Genomic DNA, 20,970 nt, shown 5'->3' on the forward strand with positions numbered 1-20,970 from the left:
GAGGAAGGGGCCCCCGAAAAACGGGGCCCATTCCAGTTCCGTTTGGTCTCCATCGGCATGGCAACGTTAGCAAATATTTGGAAAACATACAGGATGGCAGGACTTCCCATTGTGGACGGCGTCAGGCAGGCCGCATTTTTTGTCAAGCCTTATAGGTTAGCAAAAAGCAGTGATAAAACCCCCAAACCATTGGGTAACCCCTTTTAGGGTACACGCCGAGGGGCCCCACATTAAGGTGCTGGAGTTCTCCAGCCGGGACAGAAGGGCTTTCTTGACCCATGGGTTCTTTTCCCCACACTGTTGCTAGTAACGCAGTTCCTCATGGGAGGGGCGTTCTCTACAGGATCCCACCAATCACCACTCAGCAACAAGATGAGACCACCCTGCCTGGGATCTCTGCCTCCGAGGGCCTCGTGGTATGAAAAGAAACAAAACCATTACAAAAAAAAAAAAAAACGTTTCAAAAACGTAGGTTGTAAACCTGTTAGAAATAAGACGACATTTTCTGATGATACATTTCCTTTAAGGCAGATTCCTCCTTTAAGGCGGCGATAAAGGGAAGAGTTAAATCAGCAGAAAAAAAATTGTCCTCATGATAAAAGCAGTTAGGGGAATAATAAAGGCAGTTAGCGGAGCGGTTACGGGAGTGTGCGGCGGATTTATAGGATCAGTTAACAGAACACCTATTTTCAACGTATTTAATTATTTAATTGATCTGATTATATCCAGCGGCAACGAGGAGCCGGGAAACTGCAAGAAGAATTCCAATAATTACCCCTGAGCGCACGGCCATGGATGCAATGTTATCTGGTACGACCCCGAGCCTCCTCTGTGATGGTCTATTATCTATCATCTATCCATTATCTATCATCTATTATCTATCTATTATCTATATATACAGGTGCATCTCGAAAAATTAGAATATCATCAAAAAGTTAATCTCCTATATTATCTATAGTCATTACACACAGAGTGATCTACTTCACGTGTTTATTTCTGTTAATGTTGATGATTATGGCTTACAGCCAATGAAAACCCAGAAGTCATTATCTCAGTAAATTGGAATACTTTATAACACCGGCTTGATAAATGATTTTGCAATCCGCAATGTTGTCCTCCTGAAATGTATGATCAGTAAATGCACTCAATACTTGGTCGGGCTCCTTTTCCATCAATTACGGCATCAATGCGGCGTGGCATGGAGGCGATCAGCCTGTGGCACTGCTGAGGGGTTATGGAAGCCCAGGTTGCTTTGATAGCAGCCTTCAGCTCGTCTGCATTGTTGGGTCTGGTGTCTCATCTTCCTCTTGACAATACTCCATAGATTCTCTATGGCGTTAAGGTCAGGTGAGTTTGCTGATAATCAAGCCCAGTGATACTGTTGTTTTTACACCAGGTATTGGTACTTTCGTCAGTGTGGACAGGGGCCAAGTCCTGCTGGAGAATGACATTTCCATCTCCAAAAAGCTTGTCAGCAGAGGGAAGCATGAAGGGCTCTACAATGTCCTGGTAGGCGGCTGCGCTGACTTTCGTCTTGATAAAACACAGTGGACCTACACCAGCAGATGACATGGCCCCCAAACCATCACTGATGGTGGAGACTTCACACCTGACTTTAGAAATCCAGGTCCCAGAGTCTGGAGGAAGAGTGGAGGCCACAATCCAAGCTGCTGGAGGTCAGGTGTGAGCGCTCCGGTATGTGGAGGAGATGGGAGACATAACTGCTGTCTCATGTATGGGGGGCTTTATGAGCGCAATTTCCCTAAGTGTAGATTTCGGTCAGTCATTGCCTCTTGCGCCAATGGAAGAACCCAGATAGTAATTTTATTGAAGACTGGGCAGAATTATCCCAGACATAGGAAACATCCTCCAGTTAAAGGGCCAGTGACAGAAGCTGAATGATCAGCGCAGATAATGTTCATCCTGTCATTACAGAGGACAACGGAAGCCCTGACCCCCGACACACAACGCTCACTCCGACCAGTCACCCTCACAATGGCAGCACCAAAGGTGAAAATTAAGTGTCGCACTTATCAACCATCACGTCGTACTAAAAATGGCTCCAACCAACTGTCTAAGTATAATTATCTAACCACAGTAACCACAAAACAAGAACGAACTCCTGATGCTCCAACTGCTGCAAATAGGCACAAAATCAAAGGGATATCTACATATAGTCACCACTGTATTATACTCCAGAGCTGCACTCACTATTCTGCTGGTGCAGTCACTGTGTACATACATTACATTACTGATCCTGAGTTACAGTTGTGGCCAAAAGTATTGACACCCCTGCAATTCTGTCAGATAATACTCAGTTTCTTCCTGAAAATGATTGCAAACACAAATTCTTTGTTATTATTATCTTCATTTAATTTGTCTTAAATGAAAAAACACACAAAGTATTGTCCTAAAGCCAAATTGGATATAATTCCACACCAAACATAAAAAAGGGGGTGGACAAAAGTATTGGCACTGTTCGAAAAATCATGTGATGCTTCTCTAATTAGTGTAATTAACAGCACCTGTAACTTACCTGTGGCACCTAACAGGTGTTGGCAATAACTAAATCACACTTGCAGCCAGCTGACATGGTTTAAAGTTGACTCAACCTCTGTCCTGTGTCCTTGTGTGACCACATTGAGCATGGAGAAAAGAAAGAAGACCAAAGAACTGTCTGAGGACTTGAGAAACCAAATTGCGAGGAAGCATGAGCAATCTCAAGGCTACAAGTCCATCTCCAAAGACCTGAATGTTCCTGTGTCTACTGTGCGCAGTGTCATCAAGAAGTGTAAAGCCCATGGCACTGTGGCTAACCTCCCTAGATGTGGACGGAAAAGAAAAATTGACAAGAGATTTCAATGCAAGATTGTGCGGATGTTGGATAAAGAACCTCGAGTAACATCCAAACAAGTTCAAGCTGCCCTGCAGTCCGAGGGTACAACAGTGTCCACCCATACTATCTGTCGGTGTCTGAATGAAAAGGGACTGTATGGTAGGAGACCCAGGAAGACCCCACTTCTTACCCCGAGACATAAAAAAGCCAGGCTGGAGTTTGTCAAAACTTACCTGAAAAAGCCTAAAATGTTTTGGAAGAATGTTCTCTGGTCAGATGAGACAAAAGTAGAGCTTTTTGGGCAAAGGCATCAACATAGAGTTTACAGGAGAAAAAAAGAGGCATTCAAAGAAAAGAACACGGTCCCTACAGTCAAACATGGCGGAGGTTCCCTGATGTTTTGGGGTTGCTTTGCTGCCTCTGGCACTGGACTGCTTGACCGTGTGCATGGCATTATGAAGTCTGAAGACGACCAACAAATTTTGCAGCATAATGTAGGGCCCAGTGTGAGAAAGCTGGGTCTCCCTCAGAGGTCATGGGTCTTCCAGCAGGACGATGACCTAAAACACACTTCAAAAAGCACTAGAAAATGGTTTGAGAGAAAGCACTGGAGACTTCTAAGGTGGCCAGCAATGAGTCCAGACCTGAATTCCATAGAACACCTGTGGAGAGATCTAAAAATGGCAGTTTGGAGAAGGCACCTTTCAAATATCAGGGACCTGGAGCAGTTTGCCACAGAAGAATGGTCTAAAATTCCAGCAGAGCATTGTAAGAAACTCATTGATGGTTACCGGAAGCGGTTGGTCAACAGTTATTTTGGCTAAAGGTTGTGCAACCAAGTATTAGGCTGAGGGTGCCAATACTTGTGTCTGGCCCATTTTTGGAGTTTTGTGTGAAATGATCAATGTTTTGCTTTTTGCTTCATTCTCTTTTGTGTTTTTTCATTTAAGACAAATTAAATGAAGATAATACCAAATAATTTGTGTTTGCAATCATTTTCAGGAAGAAACTGAGTATTATCTGACAGAATTGCAGGGGTGTCAATACTTTTGGCCACAACTGTACATCCTGTATTATACCCCAGAGCTGCACTCACTGTTCTGCAGTTTCACTTCTGAAATCTCCCCTTATGCTCTTGCAACACCCCAGGTAACCGGTTGTTACAGTGATGTTGCCTTCCTTTCGGGGAGGGTGATATCATGTTGGAGGCAAGGAGGATTCTCTTTACCAGGTAAGCATCTACATTCAACACATTCTCTGAGCTCTGAACCCGGATTCAGGGGAGCTTCCCCAATTTATGTATTCTGGTCTGGAGGAGGAGCTAAGGAGTCTGTTGGAGGGAGAGATAGGAGAAGGATGTATGGAACAGACTGTGGGGCCATGCAGCCATGTGGGAGCTGCAGCCCCTGGAAAAGGAAGAAATAACCTGAAGGGTTGGATTGTAGTGGAGCTTAAGAGGAAAGGAGCACAGTGGAAGAGGAAAGGGCTCAGAGGGGACCGGTGACCGGACACCCTAAGAGCCAGAGCGCAGAAACCGGGCAGCGGGAGCCCAAGGTCATGTTGTTCTCCAGGGAGCACGGAAGAACCGGAGGGCATAGGACTGTGTTAATTGCCCACACCAAGTCTGAGGTGAAGCAACCTAAAGATCCCGGGTCGTGATAGAGACCCTATAAAACCTCTCCCCTATTGCCTCCTAGCCGGCCGGACCACAGCTACCCTGCACTTGGTACCCTGGACTGAGGCTGACTACTACCATCAGTAAACCAAGTAAAGACTGCAAACCTGTGCCCTCGTTCTTCACTATACCATCCACCACACCATCTCTGCCATACACCTTGGGAGCCCTGGGGACCCCGCTTCACCTGTGGGAAGCGTCACCATCTTGCTGCATAACATCACCACAGAGGACCCCTTAAAGCAGCGTCGGACCCTACTGACCGAAAACAACAGGTGGCATCACGAACATAGACTTTACAAATCCCCTTAAAGACCTTTGCCTTTAATTCGGTGCCCAGGGCCACGGACCTGGTCGCAGCCACCATGACATCCCCTTTAAGTTCTACCGGTACCGAGTACCCCACGGTCCTGGCGGGCGCCCACTCTGCCTCTTCAGTGTCTGCATCACTGGGTTTACTTGAAGGACCAGTAACCGACATTCCCCTCGGAGCCGCAGATTTCTGCAGGTGCTGATGCTTTGTACTTAGAAATAAGGTGAGTAAAAGTTTTCTAAAGCTTCTCCCAAAAAGGCCAGAAACAAGGACGTGCCCCCTCTCTGCACATCAGACAGGACCCTCATCTCCTGCATTCCTGCCCAGGCCGTGGCACCTCCAGCTCCCACGCTGCCATTCAGCATTGTGCTGCCCACGTCTGTGCCCATAGGAAGGGCAGGGAGGGGATGTGGCGTTACCCCGCAACCAGCCGCTGCCACATTTAGTATTTTGCCATATTCATTAACTGATTAATATCTGTAATCCCCACCCTATAATCCAACATGATACAAATTACCGGAATTTACACCATCCTCCAGTCACATCCAAAGCTGCATTAACAACTGTGCTATGTCTCAGCTCTGAGGGCCAGAGAGCCTCGCAGTTCACAGTCCCTGCTGGTTCAGTGTCTATTCCGGACTGTGCTGTGTTGCATTGTGGAAGATACAGTGTTCGCATCATCACTGGTCAGTAGAGCAATATAAGGACATTTTCTGCAGCACCATATAGCAGTATATGTTACAGCTGTATATGTTATAGCGGCATATATTATAGCGGTCTATATTATAGCAGTATATAACTATATTATAGCAGTATATATTATAGCGGTATATGTTGTAGATCTATATCTTATAGCAGTATATATTATAGCAGTATATGTTGTAACAGTATATATTAGAGTGGTATATGTTATAGCGATATATATTATGGCGGTATATGTTATAACGGTATATATTATGGCGGTATATGTTATAACGGTATATATTATGGCGGTATATGTTATAACGGTATATATTATGGCGGTATATGTTATAACGGTATATATTATGGCGGTATATGTTATAGCAGTATATATTGAATGACAATACAACACCGACACTTTTTCCAGCAGCTTCATTTCAAATGCAGCCTTGGATGTGACTGGAGCATAAGAAATAATGGGAATCAAGGACCTTTCATAAGAAGAAAACTAAGACAATGGACATTATGTTCAGAAATGGAGCCACTCTAATAGATAAACCATTATTTCTTATTTTTAGGGACTCTATAGCGACAGGGTCTGTTCCGCAGGACTGGCGCATAGCAAATGTGGTGCCAATATTCAAAAAGGGCTCTAAAAGTGAACCTGGAAATTATAGGCCAGTAAGTCTAACCTCTATTGTTGGTAAAATATTTGAAGGGTTTCTGAGGGATGTTATTCTGGATTATCTCAATGAGAATAACTGTTTAACTCCATATCAGCATGGGTTTATGAGAAATCGCTCCTGTCAAACCAATCTAATCAGTTTTTATGAAGAGGTAAGCTATAGACTGGACCACGGTGAGTCATTGGACGTGGTATATCTCGATTTTTCCAAAGCGTTTGATACCGTGCCGCACAAGAGGTTGGTACACAAAATGAGAATGCTTGGTCTGGGGGAAATTGTGTGTAAATGGGTTAGTAACTGGCTTAGTGATAGAAAGCAGAGGGTGGTTATAAATGGTATAGTCTCTAACTGGGTCGCTGTGACCAGTGGGGTACCGCAGGGGTCAGTATTGGGACCTGTTCTCTTCAACATATTCATTAATGATCTGGTAGAAGGTTTACACAGTAAAATATCGATATTTGCAGATGATACAAAACTATGTAAAGCAGTTAATACAAGAGAAGATAGTATTCTGCTACAGATGGATCTGGATAAGTTGGAAACTTGGGCTGAAAGGTGGCAGATGAGGTTTAACAATGATAAATGTAAGGTTATACACATGGGAAGAGGGAATCAATATCACCATTACACACTGAACGGGAAACCACTGGGTAAATCTGACAGGGAGAAGGACTTGGGGATCCTAGTTAATGATAAACTTACCTGGAGCAGCCAGTGCCAGGCAGCAGCTGCCAAGGCAAACAGGATCATGGGGTGCATTAAAAGAGGTCTGGATACACATGATGAGAGCATTATACTGCCTCTGTACAAATCCCTAGTTAGACCGCACATGGATTACTGTGTCCAGTTTTGGGCACCGGTGCTCAGGAAGGATATAATGGAACTAGAGAGAGTACAAAGGAGGGCAACAAAATTAATAAAGGGGATGAGAGAACTACAATACCCAGATAGATTAGCGAAATTAGGATTATTTAGTCTAGAAAAAAGACGACTGAGGGGCGATCTAATAACCATGTATAAGTATATAAGGGGACAATACAAATATCTCGCTGAGGATCTGTTTATACCAAGGAAGGTGACGGGCACAAGGGGGCATTCTTTGCGTCTGGAGGAGAGAAGGTTTTTCCACCAACATAGAAGAGGATTCTTTACTGTTAGGGCAGTGAGAATCTGGAATTGCTTGCCTGAGGAGGTGGTGATGGCGAACTCAGTCGAGGGGTTCAAGAGAGGCCTGGATGTCTTCCTGGAGCAGAACAATATTGTATCATACAATTATTAGGTTCTGTAGAAGGACGTAGATCTGGGGATTTATTATGATGGAATATAGGCTGAACTGGATGGACAAATGTCTTTTTTCGGCCTTACTAACTATGTTACTATGTTACTATGTTACTATTTGATTCTTCTTTCTTTTTATAGTTACTGCTTGCTGTCAGTGAATGGAAACAGATTTCCGCAGTCTGACTCCGACCCCCAATCTCAGTGGCATGGCTCCATTATCCTGACAACTCATCATACGTCACTGCCACATTCATGTCGTCTTCATTACCATACGCAGCCGACGTTCCTCCACGTTGGGGTGTAATGACTGATTCGATTATAGAGACGAGGGGGAGAGGATGAATGAGGAGGTCAGAGGAAGGGACGCGGCCGAGCTGCTTGAAATTCCAAAATAGACAGAGGAGCCATTAGCCACATAAGTCCTCCATTGATGATCTGACAGATCCTCACCCAGGACTTGTTCTGCCAGGATACCGACCCGGAGATCCAGCGCAGCACAAGAGTATGGACAGCTGGCACAAAGCGCCATCCCACGGAGCCAGCGGGCGTCACTCCCCGATGTGGAAACCTCTGTCCGCTCATTACACGAATGATAATGTGATATTATGTGCTGCGTAGGAAACACGATAACAACCCAACGCCACAAGTCCAGAAATTCCTACAGATCTGCAGAATTAAATATACACTGTACATACGGGCAGTATTATAGCAGTTATATTCTTGTACATAGGAGCAGTATTATAGTAGTTATATTCTTGTACATAGGAGCAGTATTATAGTAGTTATATTCTTGTACATAGGGGCAGTATTATAGTAGTTATATTATTGTACATAGGAGCAGTATTATAGTAGTTATATTCTTGTACATAGGAGCAGTATTATAGTAGTTATATTCTTGTACATAGGGGCAGTATTATAGTAGTTATATTCTTGTACATAGGAGCAGTATTATAGTAATTATATTCTTGTACATAGGAGCAGTATTGTAGTAGTTATATTCTTGTACACGGGGCAGTATTATAGCAGTTATATTCTTGTACATAGGAGCAGTATTATAGTAGTTATATTCTTGTACATAGGAGCAGTATTATAGTAGTTATATTCTTGTACATAGGGGCCAGTATTATAGTAGTTATATTCTTGTACATAGGGGCAGTATTATAGTAGTTATATTCTTGTACATAGGGGCAGTATTATAGTAGTTATATTCTTGTACACGGGGCAGTATTATAGTAGTTATATTCTTGTACATAGAGGCAGTATTATAGTAGTTATATTCTTGTACATAGGGGCAGTATTATAGTAGTTATATTCTTGTACACGGGGCAGTATTATAGTAGTTATATTCTTGTACATGGGGCAGTATTATAGTAGTTATATTCTTGTACATAGGGGCAGTATTATAGTAATTATATTCTTGTACATAGGGGCAGTATTATAGTAGTTATACTCTTGTACATGGGGCAGTATTATAGTAGTTATATTCTTGTACATAGAGGCAGTATTATAGTAGTTATATTCTTGTACATAGGGGCAGTATTATAGTAGTTATATTCTTGTACACGGGGCAGTATTATAGTAGTTATATTCTTGTACATACGGGCAGTATTATAGTAGTTATACTCTTGTACATGGGGCAGTATTATAGTAGTTATATTCTTGTACATAGAGGCAGTATTATAGTAGTTATATTCTTGTACATAGGGGCAGTATTATAGTAGTTATATTCTTGTACACGGGGCAGTATTATAGTAGTTATATTCTTGTACATAGGGGCAGTATTATAGTAGTTATACTCTTGTACATGGGGCAGTATTATAGTAGTTATATTCTTGTACATAGAGGCAGTATTATAGTAGTTATATTCTTGTACATAGGGGCAGTATTATAGTAGTTATATTCTTGTACATAGGGGCAGTATTATAGTAGTTATATTCTTGTACATACGGGCAGTATTATAGTAGTTATATTCTTGTACATAGGGGCAGTATTATAGTAGTTTTATTCTTGTACATAGGGGCAGTATTATAGTAGTTTTATTCTTGTACATAGGGGCAGTATTATAGTAGTTATATTCTTGTACATAGAGGCAGTATTATAGTAGTTATATTCTTGTACATAGGGGCAGTATTATAGTAGTTATATTCTTGTACATACGGGCAGTATTATAGTAGTTATATTCTTGTACATAGGGGCAGTATTATAGTAGTTATATTCTTGTACATAGGGGCAGTATTATAGTAGTTATATTCTTGTACATAGAGGCAGTATTATAGTAGTTATATTCTTGTACATAGAGGCAGTATTATAGTAGTTATATTCTTGTACACGGGGCAGTATTATAGTAGTTATATTCTTGTACATAGGGGCAGTATTATAGTAGTTATATTCTTGTACACGGGGCAGTATTATAGTAGTTATATTCTTGTACATAGAGGCAGTATTATAGTAGTTATATTCTTGTACATAGAGGCAGTATTATAGTAGTTATATTCTTGTACATAGGGGCAGTATTATAGTAGTTATATTCTTGTACATAGGGGCAGTATTATAGTAGTTATATTCTTGTACACGGGGCAGTATTATAGTAGTTATATTCTTGTACATAGGATCAGTATTATAGTAGTTATATTCTTGTACATAGGAGCAGTATTATAGTAGTTATATTCTTGTACACGGGGCAGTATTATAGTAGTTATATTCTTGTACATAGGGGCAGTATTATAGTAGTTATATTCTTGTACATAGGAGGCAGTATTATAGTAGTTATATTCTTGTATATAGGGGGCAGTAGTATAGTAGTTATATTCTTGTATATAGGGGGCAGTATTATAGTAGTTATATTCTTGTATATAGGGGCAGTATTATAGTAGTTATATTCTTATACATAGGAGCAGTATTATAGTAGTTATATTCTTGTACATAGGGGCAGTATTATAGTAGTTATATTCTTGTATATAGGGGGCAGTATTATAGTAGTTATATTCTTGTACATAGGGGCAGTATTATAGTAGTTATATTCTTGTATATAGGGGGCAGTATTATAGTAGTTATATTCTTGTACATAGGGGACAGTATTATAGTAGTTATATTCTTGTACATAGGAGCAGTATTATAGTAGTTATATTCTTGTACATAGGGGCAGTATTATAGTAGTTATATTCCTGTATATAGGAGCAGCATTATATTAGAGTTCCTATCCCTGTCTTCATCATTTTATGGTGAATATACTGGTTACATTTTTCCTCTGTTTCTCTCTCGTCAGTGATCTTCTTTATTCCAATCCTCAGGACAGTGCAGGTTTTTACCCCCTTTTATATGACCGGGGAGCTCATGTCTCCCTCATCTTTCCTCAGCCACCAGCACAATATTCCGCAGTGACCCCTGAGGGCCCAGATCTGTGGCTCTGTGGCCGCTCGATGTGGACGTCGTTCCCTCTGCGCGGTGATAATGTTGCATTTTGATGGATGTTTTATTATGGATGTGGCGATGTGTTTAGCGCTTTCACTTTCGGGAACATTAAAGCTGTTGCTGATCGTGTTTATTATTGATTATTTTTATCTCCTGGGTGTTGTTATTGCCATCAGCACCAGGTCCTCTATGTGTAGAGGAGGAAACCCTGTATCTATATATTAGCAACCTAGACTGTGGCAATGTACATGAGCACAACGGCTCGTTTGCACCAGTCTTGATAAATCTCTATGCCGGATGGAGTCAGACCCATTATTGTTGTGACACCAATCAGAGGTGCGAGAGATTCTGGGTCCCTGCTCCCTATATTCACATATCACCACTGGAATGACTTCATTGAGATGCTGGAAGTGCAATCAGGGGACTGAAGTGGTTAATAAAGAGGGGAGGAGCAGTCCAAGGGCATTAACCCGCCCCCTATGCACTTCCTGCCTAATTTGCATATGGCTTAAACTCTTGATTTATCAGCCCTGGATCTGTACAAAATAAAGGTATAATCTGCATTGTTGGTTTATGCAGTCATTCCACAAGCGTCTTGTCTAAAATCATCCAGACGGACCCCCTTTAAGGAGTCCTAGCCCTCCTACAATAGTGAACCTCTACATAATAATTACAAATGTATTTACTTACCGTGTGCAGACGTCGCAGTATCTCCACATATCTGGAAGAGAAAAGAAGACGCTCATATTATTGAGTTACTTATTCATTATGTATTATTTATTTATTTATTTTTGTATATTTATTATATATTTATTTATTATATATTTATTAATTACATATTTATTTAGCATATATTTATTAGTATATATTTATTTATTTATTATATATTTATTATTTAGCATTATATATTTATTATAATTCTTTATATAATACAATTCCTTTCTACCAATCAATAATCCATAAATCTGATAATCCGGGAAGTAACAATCCCAGATGAAATCCTTTCTCGTCTCCTTTCCTACCTCCACAGATACATAATCACCAGGAGAGGACAGATCACAGTTTTACAACCTTTCGTTCTCCAGAGGTTTGAGAACTACAACTCCCAGTGTGTTCAGATGCATGCTGGGAAATGTAGTTCCACCATGGTCGGGGAGCTGCAGGTCCGGGATGAGCCGCACTTACACTTTCTCCGATGTCACCAGCTCTTCCACAATATTGCACGCTCTCGTCGGTCCGTCCTTCTGTCAGAGAAAAGCAACAATGACGTCACATGTAACAGATCAGTTATTACAGGAGCGACAATGGGCGCCAATACTGCGCCAATACTGGGGGTGGCGTCTGTGCCCCTCATGGACCCGGCTGAGGGGGCATCAAGGGTTTGGATGGGAGATATTGCGCTATTTGCTCGGACTTGACCTCAGAGTGACCCCGGTCCTCCCATTAGTCGCTGACTATGGATCCTCATCAGACTAATAGAGAGTCAATAATGAGAAGTCATTTATAGATCTAACATTATCAGCTTAGATACACGGCTCAGCAGTCAGTATCACATAGGATAGGATTAGATACACGGCTCAGCAGACAGTATCACACAGGATAGGATTAGATACACAGCTCAGCAGACAGTATCACACAGGAGAGGATTAGATACACGGCTCAGCAGACAGTATAACACAGGATAGGATTAGATACACAGCTCAGCAGACAGTATCACACAGGATAGGATTAGATACACAGCTCAGCAGACAGTATCACACAGGAGAGGATTAGATACACGGCTCAGCAGACAGTATAACACAGGATAGGATTAGATACACGGCTCAGCAGACAGTGTCACACAGGATAGGATTAGATACACGGCTCAGCAGACAGTATCACACAGGAGAGGATTAGATACACAGCTCACCAGACAGTATCACACAGGAGAGGATTAGATACACGGCTCAGCAGACAGTGTCACACAGGATAGGATTAGATACACGGCTCAGCAGACAGTATCACACAGGAGAGGATTAGATACACTGCTCAGCAGTCAGTATCACACAGGAGAGGATTAGATACACGGCTCAGCAGACAGTGTCACACAGGAGAGGATTAGATACACGGCTCAGCAGTCAGTATCACACAGGAGAGGATTAGATACACTGCTCAGCAGTCAGTATCACACAGGAGAGGATTAGATACACGGCTCAGCAGACAGTGTCACACAGGATAGGATTAGATATACGGCTCAGCAGACAGTATCACACAGGAGAGGATTAGATACACTGCTCAGCAGTCAGTATCGCACAGGATAGGATTAGATACACAGCTCAGCTGACAGTATCACACAGGAGAGGATTAGATACACAGCTCAGCAGACAGTATCACACAGGAGAGGATTAGATACACAGCTCACCAGACAGTATAACACAGGATAGGATTAGATACAGCTCAGCAGACAGTATCACACAGGATAGGATTAGATACACGGCTCAGCAGACAGTATAACACAGGATAGGATTAGATACACAGCTCAGCAGACAGTATCACACAGGATAGGATTAGATACACAGCTCAGCAGACAGTATCACACAGGAGAGGATTAGATACACGGCTCAGCAGACAGTATAACACAGGATAGGATTAGATACACGGCTCAGCAGACAGTGTCACACAGGATAGGATTAGATACACGGCTCAGCAGACAGTATCACACAGGAGAGGATTAGATACACAGCTCACCAGACAGTATCACACAGGAGAGGATTAGATACACGGCTCAGCAGACAGTGTCACACAGGATAGGATTAGATACACGGCTCAGCAGACAGTATCACACAGGAGAGGATTAGATACACTGCTCAGCAGTCAGTATCACACAGGAGAGGATTAGATACACGGCTCAGCAGACAGTGTCACACAGGAGAGGATTAGATACACGGCTCAGCAGTCAGTATCACACAGGAGAGGATTAGATACACTGCTCAGCAGTCAGTATCACACAGGAGAGGATTAGATACACGGCTCAGCAGACAGTGTCACACAGGATAGGATTAGATATACGGCTCAGCAGACAGTATCACACAGGAGAGGATTAGATACACTGCTCAGCAGTCAGTATCGCACAGGATAGGATTAGATACACAGCTCAGCTGACAGTATCACACAGGAGAGGATTAGATACACAGCTCAGCAGACAGTATCACACAGGAGAGGATTAGATACACAGCTCACCAGACAGTATAACACAGGATAGGATTAGATACAGCTCAGCAGACAGTATCACACAGGATAGGATTAGATACACGGCTCAGCAGACAGTATCACACAGGAGAGGATTAGATACACGGCTCAGCAGACAGTATAACACAGGATAGGATTAGATACACGGCTCAGCAGACAGTATAACACAGGATAGGATTAGATACACGGCTCAGCAGACAGTATCACACAGGATAGGATTAGATACACGGCTCAGCAGACAGTATCACACAGGATAGGATTAGATACACAGCTCAGCAGACAGTATCACACAGGAGAGGATTAGAAACACAGCTCAGCAGACAGTATCACACAGGAGAGGATTAGATACACAGCTCAGCAGACAGTATCACACAGGAGAGGATTAGATACACAGCCCAGCAGACAGTATCACACAGGATAGGATTAGATACACGGCTCAGCAGACAGTATCACACAGGAGAGGATTAGATACACGGCCCAGCAGACAGTATCACACAGGATAGGATTAGATACACGGCTCAGCAGACAGTATCACAGGATGGGATTAGATACACGGCTCAGCAGTCAGTATCACACAGGAGAGGATTAGATACACGGCTCAGCAGACAGTATCACACAGGAGAGGATTAGATACACTGCTCAGCAGACAGTATCACACAGGAGAGGATTAGATACACGGCTCAGCAGACAGTATCACACAGGAGAGGATTAGATACACAGCCCAGCAGACAGTATCACACAGGATAGGATTAGATACACGGCTCAGCAGACAGTATCACACAGGAGAGGATTAGATACACAGCCCAGCAGACAGTATCACACAGGATAGGATTAGATACACGGCTCAGCAGTCAGTATCACACAGGAGAGGATTAGATACACGGCTCAGCAGACAGTATCACACAGGAGAGGATTAGATACACGGCTCAGCAGACAGTATCACACAGGAGAGGATTAGATACACAGCCCAGCAGACAGTATCACACAGGATAGGATTAGATACACGGCTCAGCAGACAGTATCACACAGGAGAGGATTAGATACACAGCTCAGCAGACAGTATCACACAGGATAGGATTAGATACACGGCTCAGCAGACAGTATCACAGGATGGGATTAGATACACAGCTCAGCAGACAGTATCACACAGGATAGGATTAGATACACAGCTCAGCAGTCAGTATCACACAGGATAGGATTAGATACACAGCTCAGCAGACAGTATCACACAGGAGGGGATTAGATACACAGCTCAGCAGACAGTATCACACAGGAGAGGATTAGATACACTGCTCAGCAGACAGTATCACACAGGAGAGGATTAGATACACGGCTCAGCAGACAGTATCACACAGGAGAGGATTAGATACACAGCCCAGCAGACAGTATCACACAGGATAGGATTAGATACACGGCTCAGCAGACAGTATCACACAGGAGAGGATTAGATACACAGCTCAGCAGACAGTATCACACAGGATAGGATTAGATACACGGCTCAGCAGACAGTATCACAGGATGGGATTAGATACACAGCTCAGCAGACAGTATCACACAGGATAGGATTAGATACACAGCTCAGCAGTCAGTATCACACAGGATAGGATTAGATACACAGCTCAGCAGACAGTATCACACAGGAGGGGATTAGATACACAGCTCAGCAGACAGTATCACACAGGAGAGGATTAGATACACGGCTCAGCAGACAGTATCACACAGGATGGGATTAGATACACTGTCTGTGGAGATCATTTATGGCTGCTGGTAACGCTTTAGATAGATACAGGAACATGTTCTGTCGAGTCTGTGAGTGACTGAGGATCCTGCATCTAATAACACGCAGCACATCCGTCCAGATAGATAGATGATAGATTATAGATAAATAATAGATAATATATAGGTAATAGACCGACATTAGATATCACATGATGGATTATTGGATTTCTCGCACACTTCGATGTCGCGGTGCACACAGTGGAGCGGCGCCCGGTCAGGCTGGCATGGCGCTGGGGTTATAATGAGGCACTGGGCGCTCCGCACGTCCTCATATCCCCACTGTGCTCTGTGCCAAGTTCTCGGGGAGGCCCCACTTCCACCATGTGAGGTCATCCTCTGATTGATATGTCTTCATGCCCAGCAGATCACATGACCCTCCGACATGATGGGGAAGGAAGTGCCCATTACTGCTGACAGAATCCACAATTAACCCCTATAGGAGCCGCCGGCGTCACTCATGTCAGAGTAGCTGAGCTGCAATACCAGACACAACCTATGGGGGCGCTATACTTGTGCAGTAACACCTGTCAGCCACTAGGGGTGCAATGATTTCACATTTTGGCAGACAGCCCTCTGTGCCCTCTCCGGCACCAGGGTCTCTGCACAATCTCCTCCGCCTCCAGGGGACAGTAATGTGGGATTACAGCTGGTTAGGAGGATTTTAGCTGATGGAGACGGCAGGAAAATACTATCTGGGATAAAACAGGAAGCCATTAAATGGATGAGCCCTGGGGTACAGCGAGGTCATGGGGGGCGTTATGTGAACACACGGCGGATTTGCTGCAATTGGACATCAGTTTCCTAATGTGAATGGAGCCGTGTCTGCAACGCAGATCTCCGCAGCGCAGGTCTCCGCAGCGCAGGTCTCCGCAGCGCAGGTCTCCCCAGCGCAGGTCTCCCCAGCGCAGGTCTCCCCAGCGCAGGTCTCCCCAGCGCAGGTCTCCCCAGCGCAGGTCTCCCCAGCGCAGGTCTCCACAGCGCAGATCTCCACAGCGCAGATCTCCACAGCTCCCATCCAGATGAATGAGCAAATACAGAAAACTGCAAGAAATCTGCAGCGTGTGAACAGCGGCTTTTTAGAACACGTATCTAATCCTCTCCTGTGCGGTCCTGTCAGTGGGGAGGGGGTACTGTTACTTCTCATAGGTGCCCTTATTCCTTATTCCAATATATACTACAGAACTCGCAGTCCCATGTAAAAGTACCACATCTCAATGTTATCAAGGAACTGAAGACGTCTGAGCATAAAACTGTCACCTCCAAAGATGAGAGGCAAAATGAAAATGTAGGGACTGGGAGGTTACAAAATATTACAGTAGCTTCACTTATTCCTAAATTATTTATTTTCTAATGCCAATGAAATATTAAGTTTACTACATGTGACAAGCACAGCACTGTTACATCTAGTAAACCCAGCGCTGCTACATCTGACAAACACACCACTGCTACATCTACTAAACACAGCACTCTGTATCTGACAAACACAGCACTGCTACAGCTTGCAAACACAACTCTCTTACATGTAACAAAGGTAACACTGCTACATCTTGCAAACACAGCTCTGTTACACCTAACAAACACAGTTCTACTACATTCAACAAACACAGCTCTACTACATCTTGCAAACACAGCTCTGCTACATCCAACAAGCAGAGCATTTTACAATATGTAGTTTTGATACATCTTAAAAACTCAGCTCTGCTACATCTGCATATAGACTCCATTGCTGAGCCCCCCAGACTATCTATTCCTGGACAGCCGTCGGGGGGATCGTCCGCGCTCCGATCCGTCGCTGCTCGTTTTTTTGTCGCTGCTCTTTTCTGTCCTTTGTATTTACAAATAAGCGCAGAGGAATTGTCGCCCTGAGAAGGTTCCATTACATTCCGCCCATTGTCTGCGCCATTTGCGGAGGGCCGGGCGCTGGGTGATGTATGGGCGAGGGAAGGATATTTCTGTTTATCAGTTTCTGCAGGGCGAGGGGGGGGGTGAAAACATTTTATTAAAAATAGAGTGCGCCTCCACCCTTTCCTCGCCGGCAAATACTGCGACAGCGCATCTCCAGTAGCAGACCCTGGTCATAGGAGCTTACAATCTACAGACAACGGCCCAGAATAAATCATCTTCTGAGTATCTGTATCTGGGAAAGCTGGGTGACTACCAATATGGCAGCACCGCTTATGCTCAGCTTACCAAAGTGTGCAGCGATATATATGGGGGGTGGGAAAGGGGCCCCTTATGATGCTACAGTCCGTAGTTGTCCCTTGTGCTTAATGCCTCATTCTATGTTTACAAATTATGGCCCCTAAATAATCGGGGTCCTTGTCAGGTTCAGGCCACCAAATAGCAAAGGACAAGGGGCGTAACAATGGGGGGTGTAGGGGGTGCAGCGGCAGAGAAACCCGGGGGGGGGGTTAAAAGGTTATTTTGGTCCAGTTGAGAAAACCAAAATTGTTAATGACCTGTGATAGTCGGAGATTTCGCATTAGGGGCGACCATGATTGGACCCTTTCTCCTGGGTCCCCATGAAGAAGGCCTCTATAGAACCCCCTTTTTTGTCATAACTAGGAAGGTCTGCCATGCAGGCGCCTGGGAAAGCTGGGTAATATCCTCTGCAAGGATGATACCTGAATGTATCTGCATCCTCACACCTGCTGATGGTCTCCCTGTCACTGATGAAATATCTGTCCCCGGCACAAGAAGATGCATTGTGCATTAACCTGGAGGGTAAGAGCTCCGCCAACGAGGCCTGAGAGTGCTGACTGCGGAGCAATAATGTAATAACAGGGTGACAGGCGCTGACGGATGGGTCACTGCTCCGAAGAAGAGGACGACGTGATACACTGGATCTATTATTCATGGCCGGACATGGAGACTCTGCCAGACAATCCTCCCCGCAGGCCTGACGTTACCGCACGAAAGTCGAGAACGCCAATACGACAGCAGGGGTAAATGTAAGCCCTAATGGGAATTTACCCCCAAAAATGAAAAACCCCGAGCAAATATAAACCCAGGGGTCGTCCCCCTGCAATATGTCTGCATACACTGTATACACATCACTGCAACATTTCCTGAATCTGCATCCAGTAATCCAGAAAGTCTATAACAATCTCACACACGTCTGCTAAAAATAAAGAATCCGGTGCAACAAACATGCGGCAGATCGGGAATCCGTAGCACCTACATAGATCCGCAGAGTAAACGGCGCATGTATTATACTGATGTCTGATCATACTGTGTATAGGGGAGCTGTGGGGACATCATACTGTGTATAGGGGAGCAGTGGGGACATCATACTGTGTATAGGGGAGCAGTGGGGACATCATACTGTGTATAGGGGAGCTGTGGGGACATCATACTGTGTATAGGGGAGCAGTGGGGACATCATACTGTGTATAGGGGAGCTGTGGGGACATCATACTGTGTATAGGGGAGCAGTGGGGACATCATACTGTGTATAGGGGAGCTGTGGGGACATCATACTGTGTATAGGGGAGCAGTGGGGACATCATACTGTGTATAGGGGAGCAGTGGGGACATCATACTGTGTATAGGAGAGCAGTGGGGACATCATACTGTGTATAGGGGAGCAGTAGGGACATCATACTGTGTATAGGGGAGCAGTGGGCCCATCATACTGTGTATAGGAGAGCAGTGGGGACATCATACTGTGTATAGGGGAGCAGTAAGGACATCATACTGTGTATAGGGGAGCTGTGGACCCATCATACTGTGTATAGGGGAGCAGTGGGGACATCATACTGTGTATAGGGGAGCTGTGGGCCCATCATACTATGTATAGGGAGCAATAGGGACATCATACTGTGTATAGGGCAGCAGTGGGGACATCATACTGTGTATAGGGGAGCAGTGGTGACATCATACTGTGTATAGGAGAGCAGTGGGGACATCATACTGTGAATAGGGGAGCTGTGGGGACATCATACTGTATATAGGGGAGCAGTGGGGACATCATACTGTGTATAGGAGAGCAGTTGGGACATCATACTGTGTATAGGGGAGCAGTGGGGACATCATTCTGTGTATAGGAGAGCAGTGGGGACATCATACTGTGTATAGGGGAGCAGTGGGGACATCATACTGTGTATAGGGGAGCAGTGGGGACATCATACTGTGTATAGGAGAGCAGTGGGGACATCATACTGTGTATAGGGGAGCAGTAAGGACATCATACTGTGTATAGGGGAGCTCTGGACCCATCATACTGTGTATAGGGGAGCAGTGGGGACATCATACTGTGTATAGGGGAGCTGTGGGCCCATCATACTGTGTATAGGGGAGCAGTGGGGACATCATACTGTGAATAGGGGAGCAGTGGGGACATCATTCTGTGTATAGGAGAGCAGTGGGGACATCATACTGTGTATAGGGGAGCAGTAGGGACATCATACTGTGTATAGGGGAGCAGTGGGCCCATCATACTGTGTATAGGAGAGCAGTGGGGACATCATACTGTGTATAGGGGAGCTGTGGGCCCATCATACTGTGTATAGGAGAGCAGTTGGGACATCATACTGTGTATAGGGGAGCAGTGGGGACATCATACTGTGTATAGGGGAGCAGTTGGGACATCATACTGTGTATAGGGGAGCTGTGGGCCCATCATACTGTGTATAGGAGAGCAGTGGGGACATCATACTGTGTATAGGGGAGCAGTGGGGACATCATACTGTGTATAGGGGAGCAGTGGGGACATCATACTGTGTATAGGAGAGCAGTGGGGACATCATACTGTGTATAGGGGAGCAGTAAGGACATCATACTGTGTATAGGGGAGCTGTGGACCCATCATACTGTGTATAGGGGAGCAGTGGGGACATCATACTGTGTATAGGGGAGCTGTGGGCCCATCATACTGTGTATAGGGGAGCAGTGGGGACATCATACTGTGAATAGGGGAGCTGTGGGGACATCATACTGTGTATAGGAGAGCAGTGGGGACATCATACTGTGTATAGGGGAGCAGTAGGGACATCATACTGTGTATAGGGGAGCAGTGGGCCCATCATACTGTGTATAGGAGAGCAGTGGGGACATCATACTGTGTATAGGGGAGCAGTAA

General features: G+C 44.3%; 1 protein-coding gene across 2 annotated transcripts in view; it reads right to left on the reverse strand.

Annotated features, from left to right (window-relative positions):
* Nucleotides 1-20,970, reverse strand: part of FGD5 (FYVE, RhoGEF and PH domain containing 5) — a 92,327-nt gene that overhangs the window by 35,078 nt on the left and 36,279 nt on the right. Inside the window, exons 4-5 of one of the 2 annotated variants that reach the window (XM_069736245.1) lie at nucleotides 12,069-12,127; nucleotides 11,574-11,604 (exon numbers count right to left, since the gene is read on the reverse strand). In XM_069736245.1, the coding sequence (XP_069592346.1) occupies nucleotides 11,574-11,604; nucleotides 12,069-12,127 (90 nt within the window). The remainder of the gene's footprint in view (nucleotides 1-11,573; nucleotides 11,605-12,068; nucleotides 12,128-20,970) is intronic. The other variant, XM_069736244.1, reaches the window with a different exon arrangement.

This window comes from Ranitomeya imitator, chromosome 8 (assembly GCF_032444005.1).
Source record: "Ranitomeya imitator isolate aRanImi1 chromosome 8, aRanImi1.pri, whole genome shotgun sequence".
In the NCBI taxonomy this organism is placed as follows: Eukaryota; Metazoa; Chordata; class Amphibia; order Anura; family Dendrobatidae; genus Ranitomeya; species Ranitomeya imitator.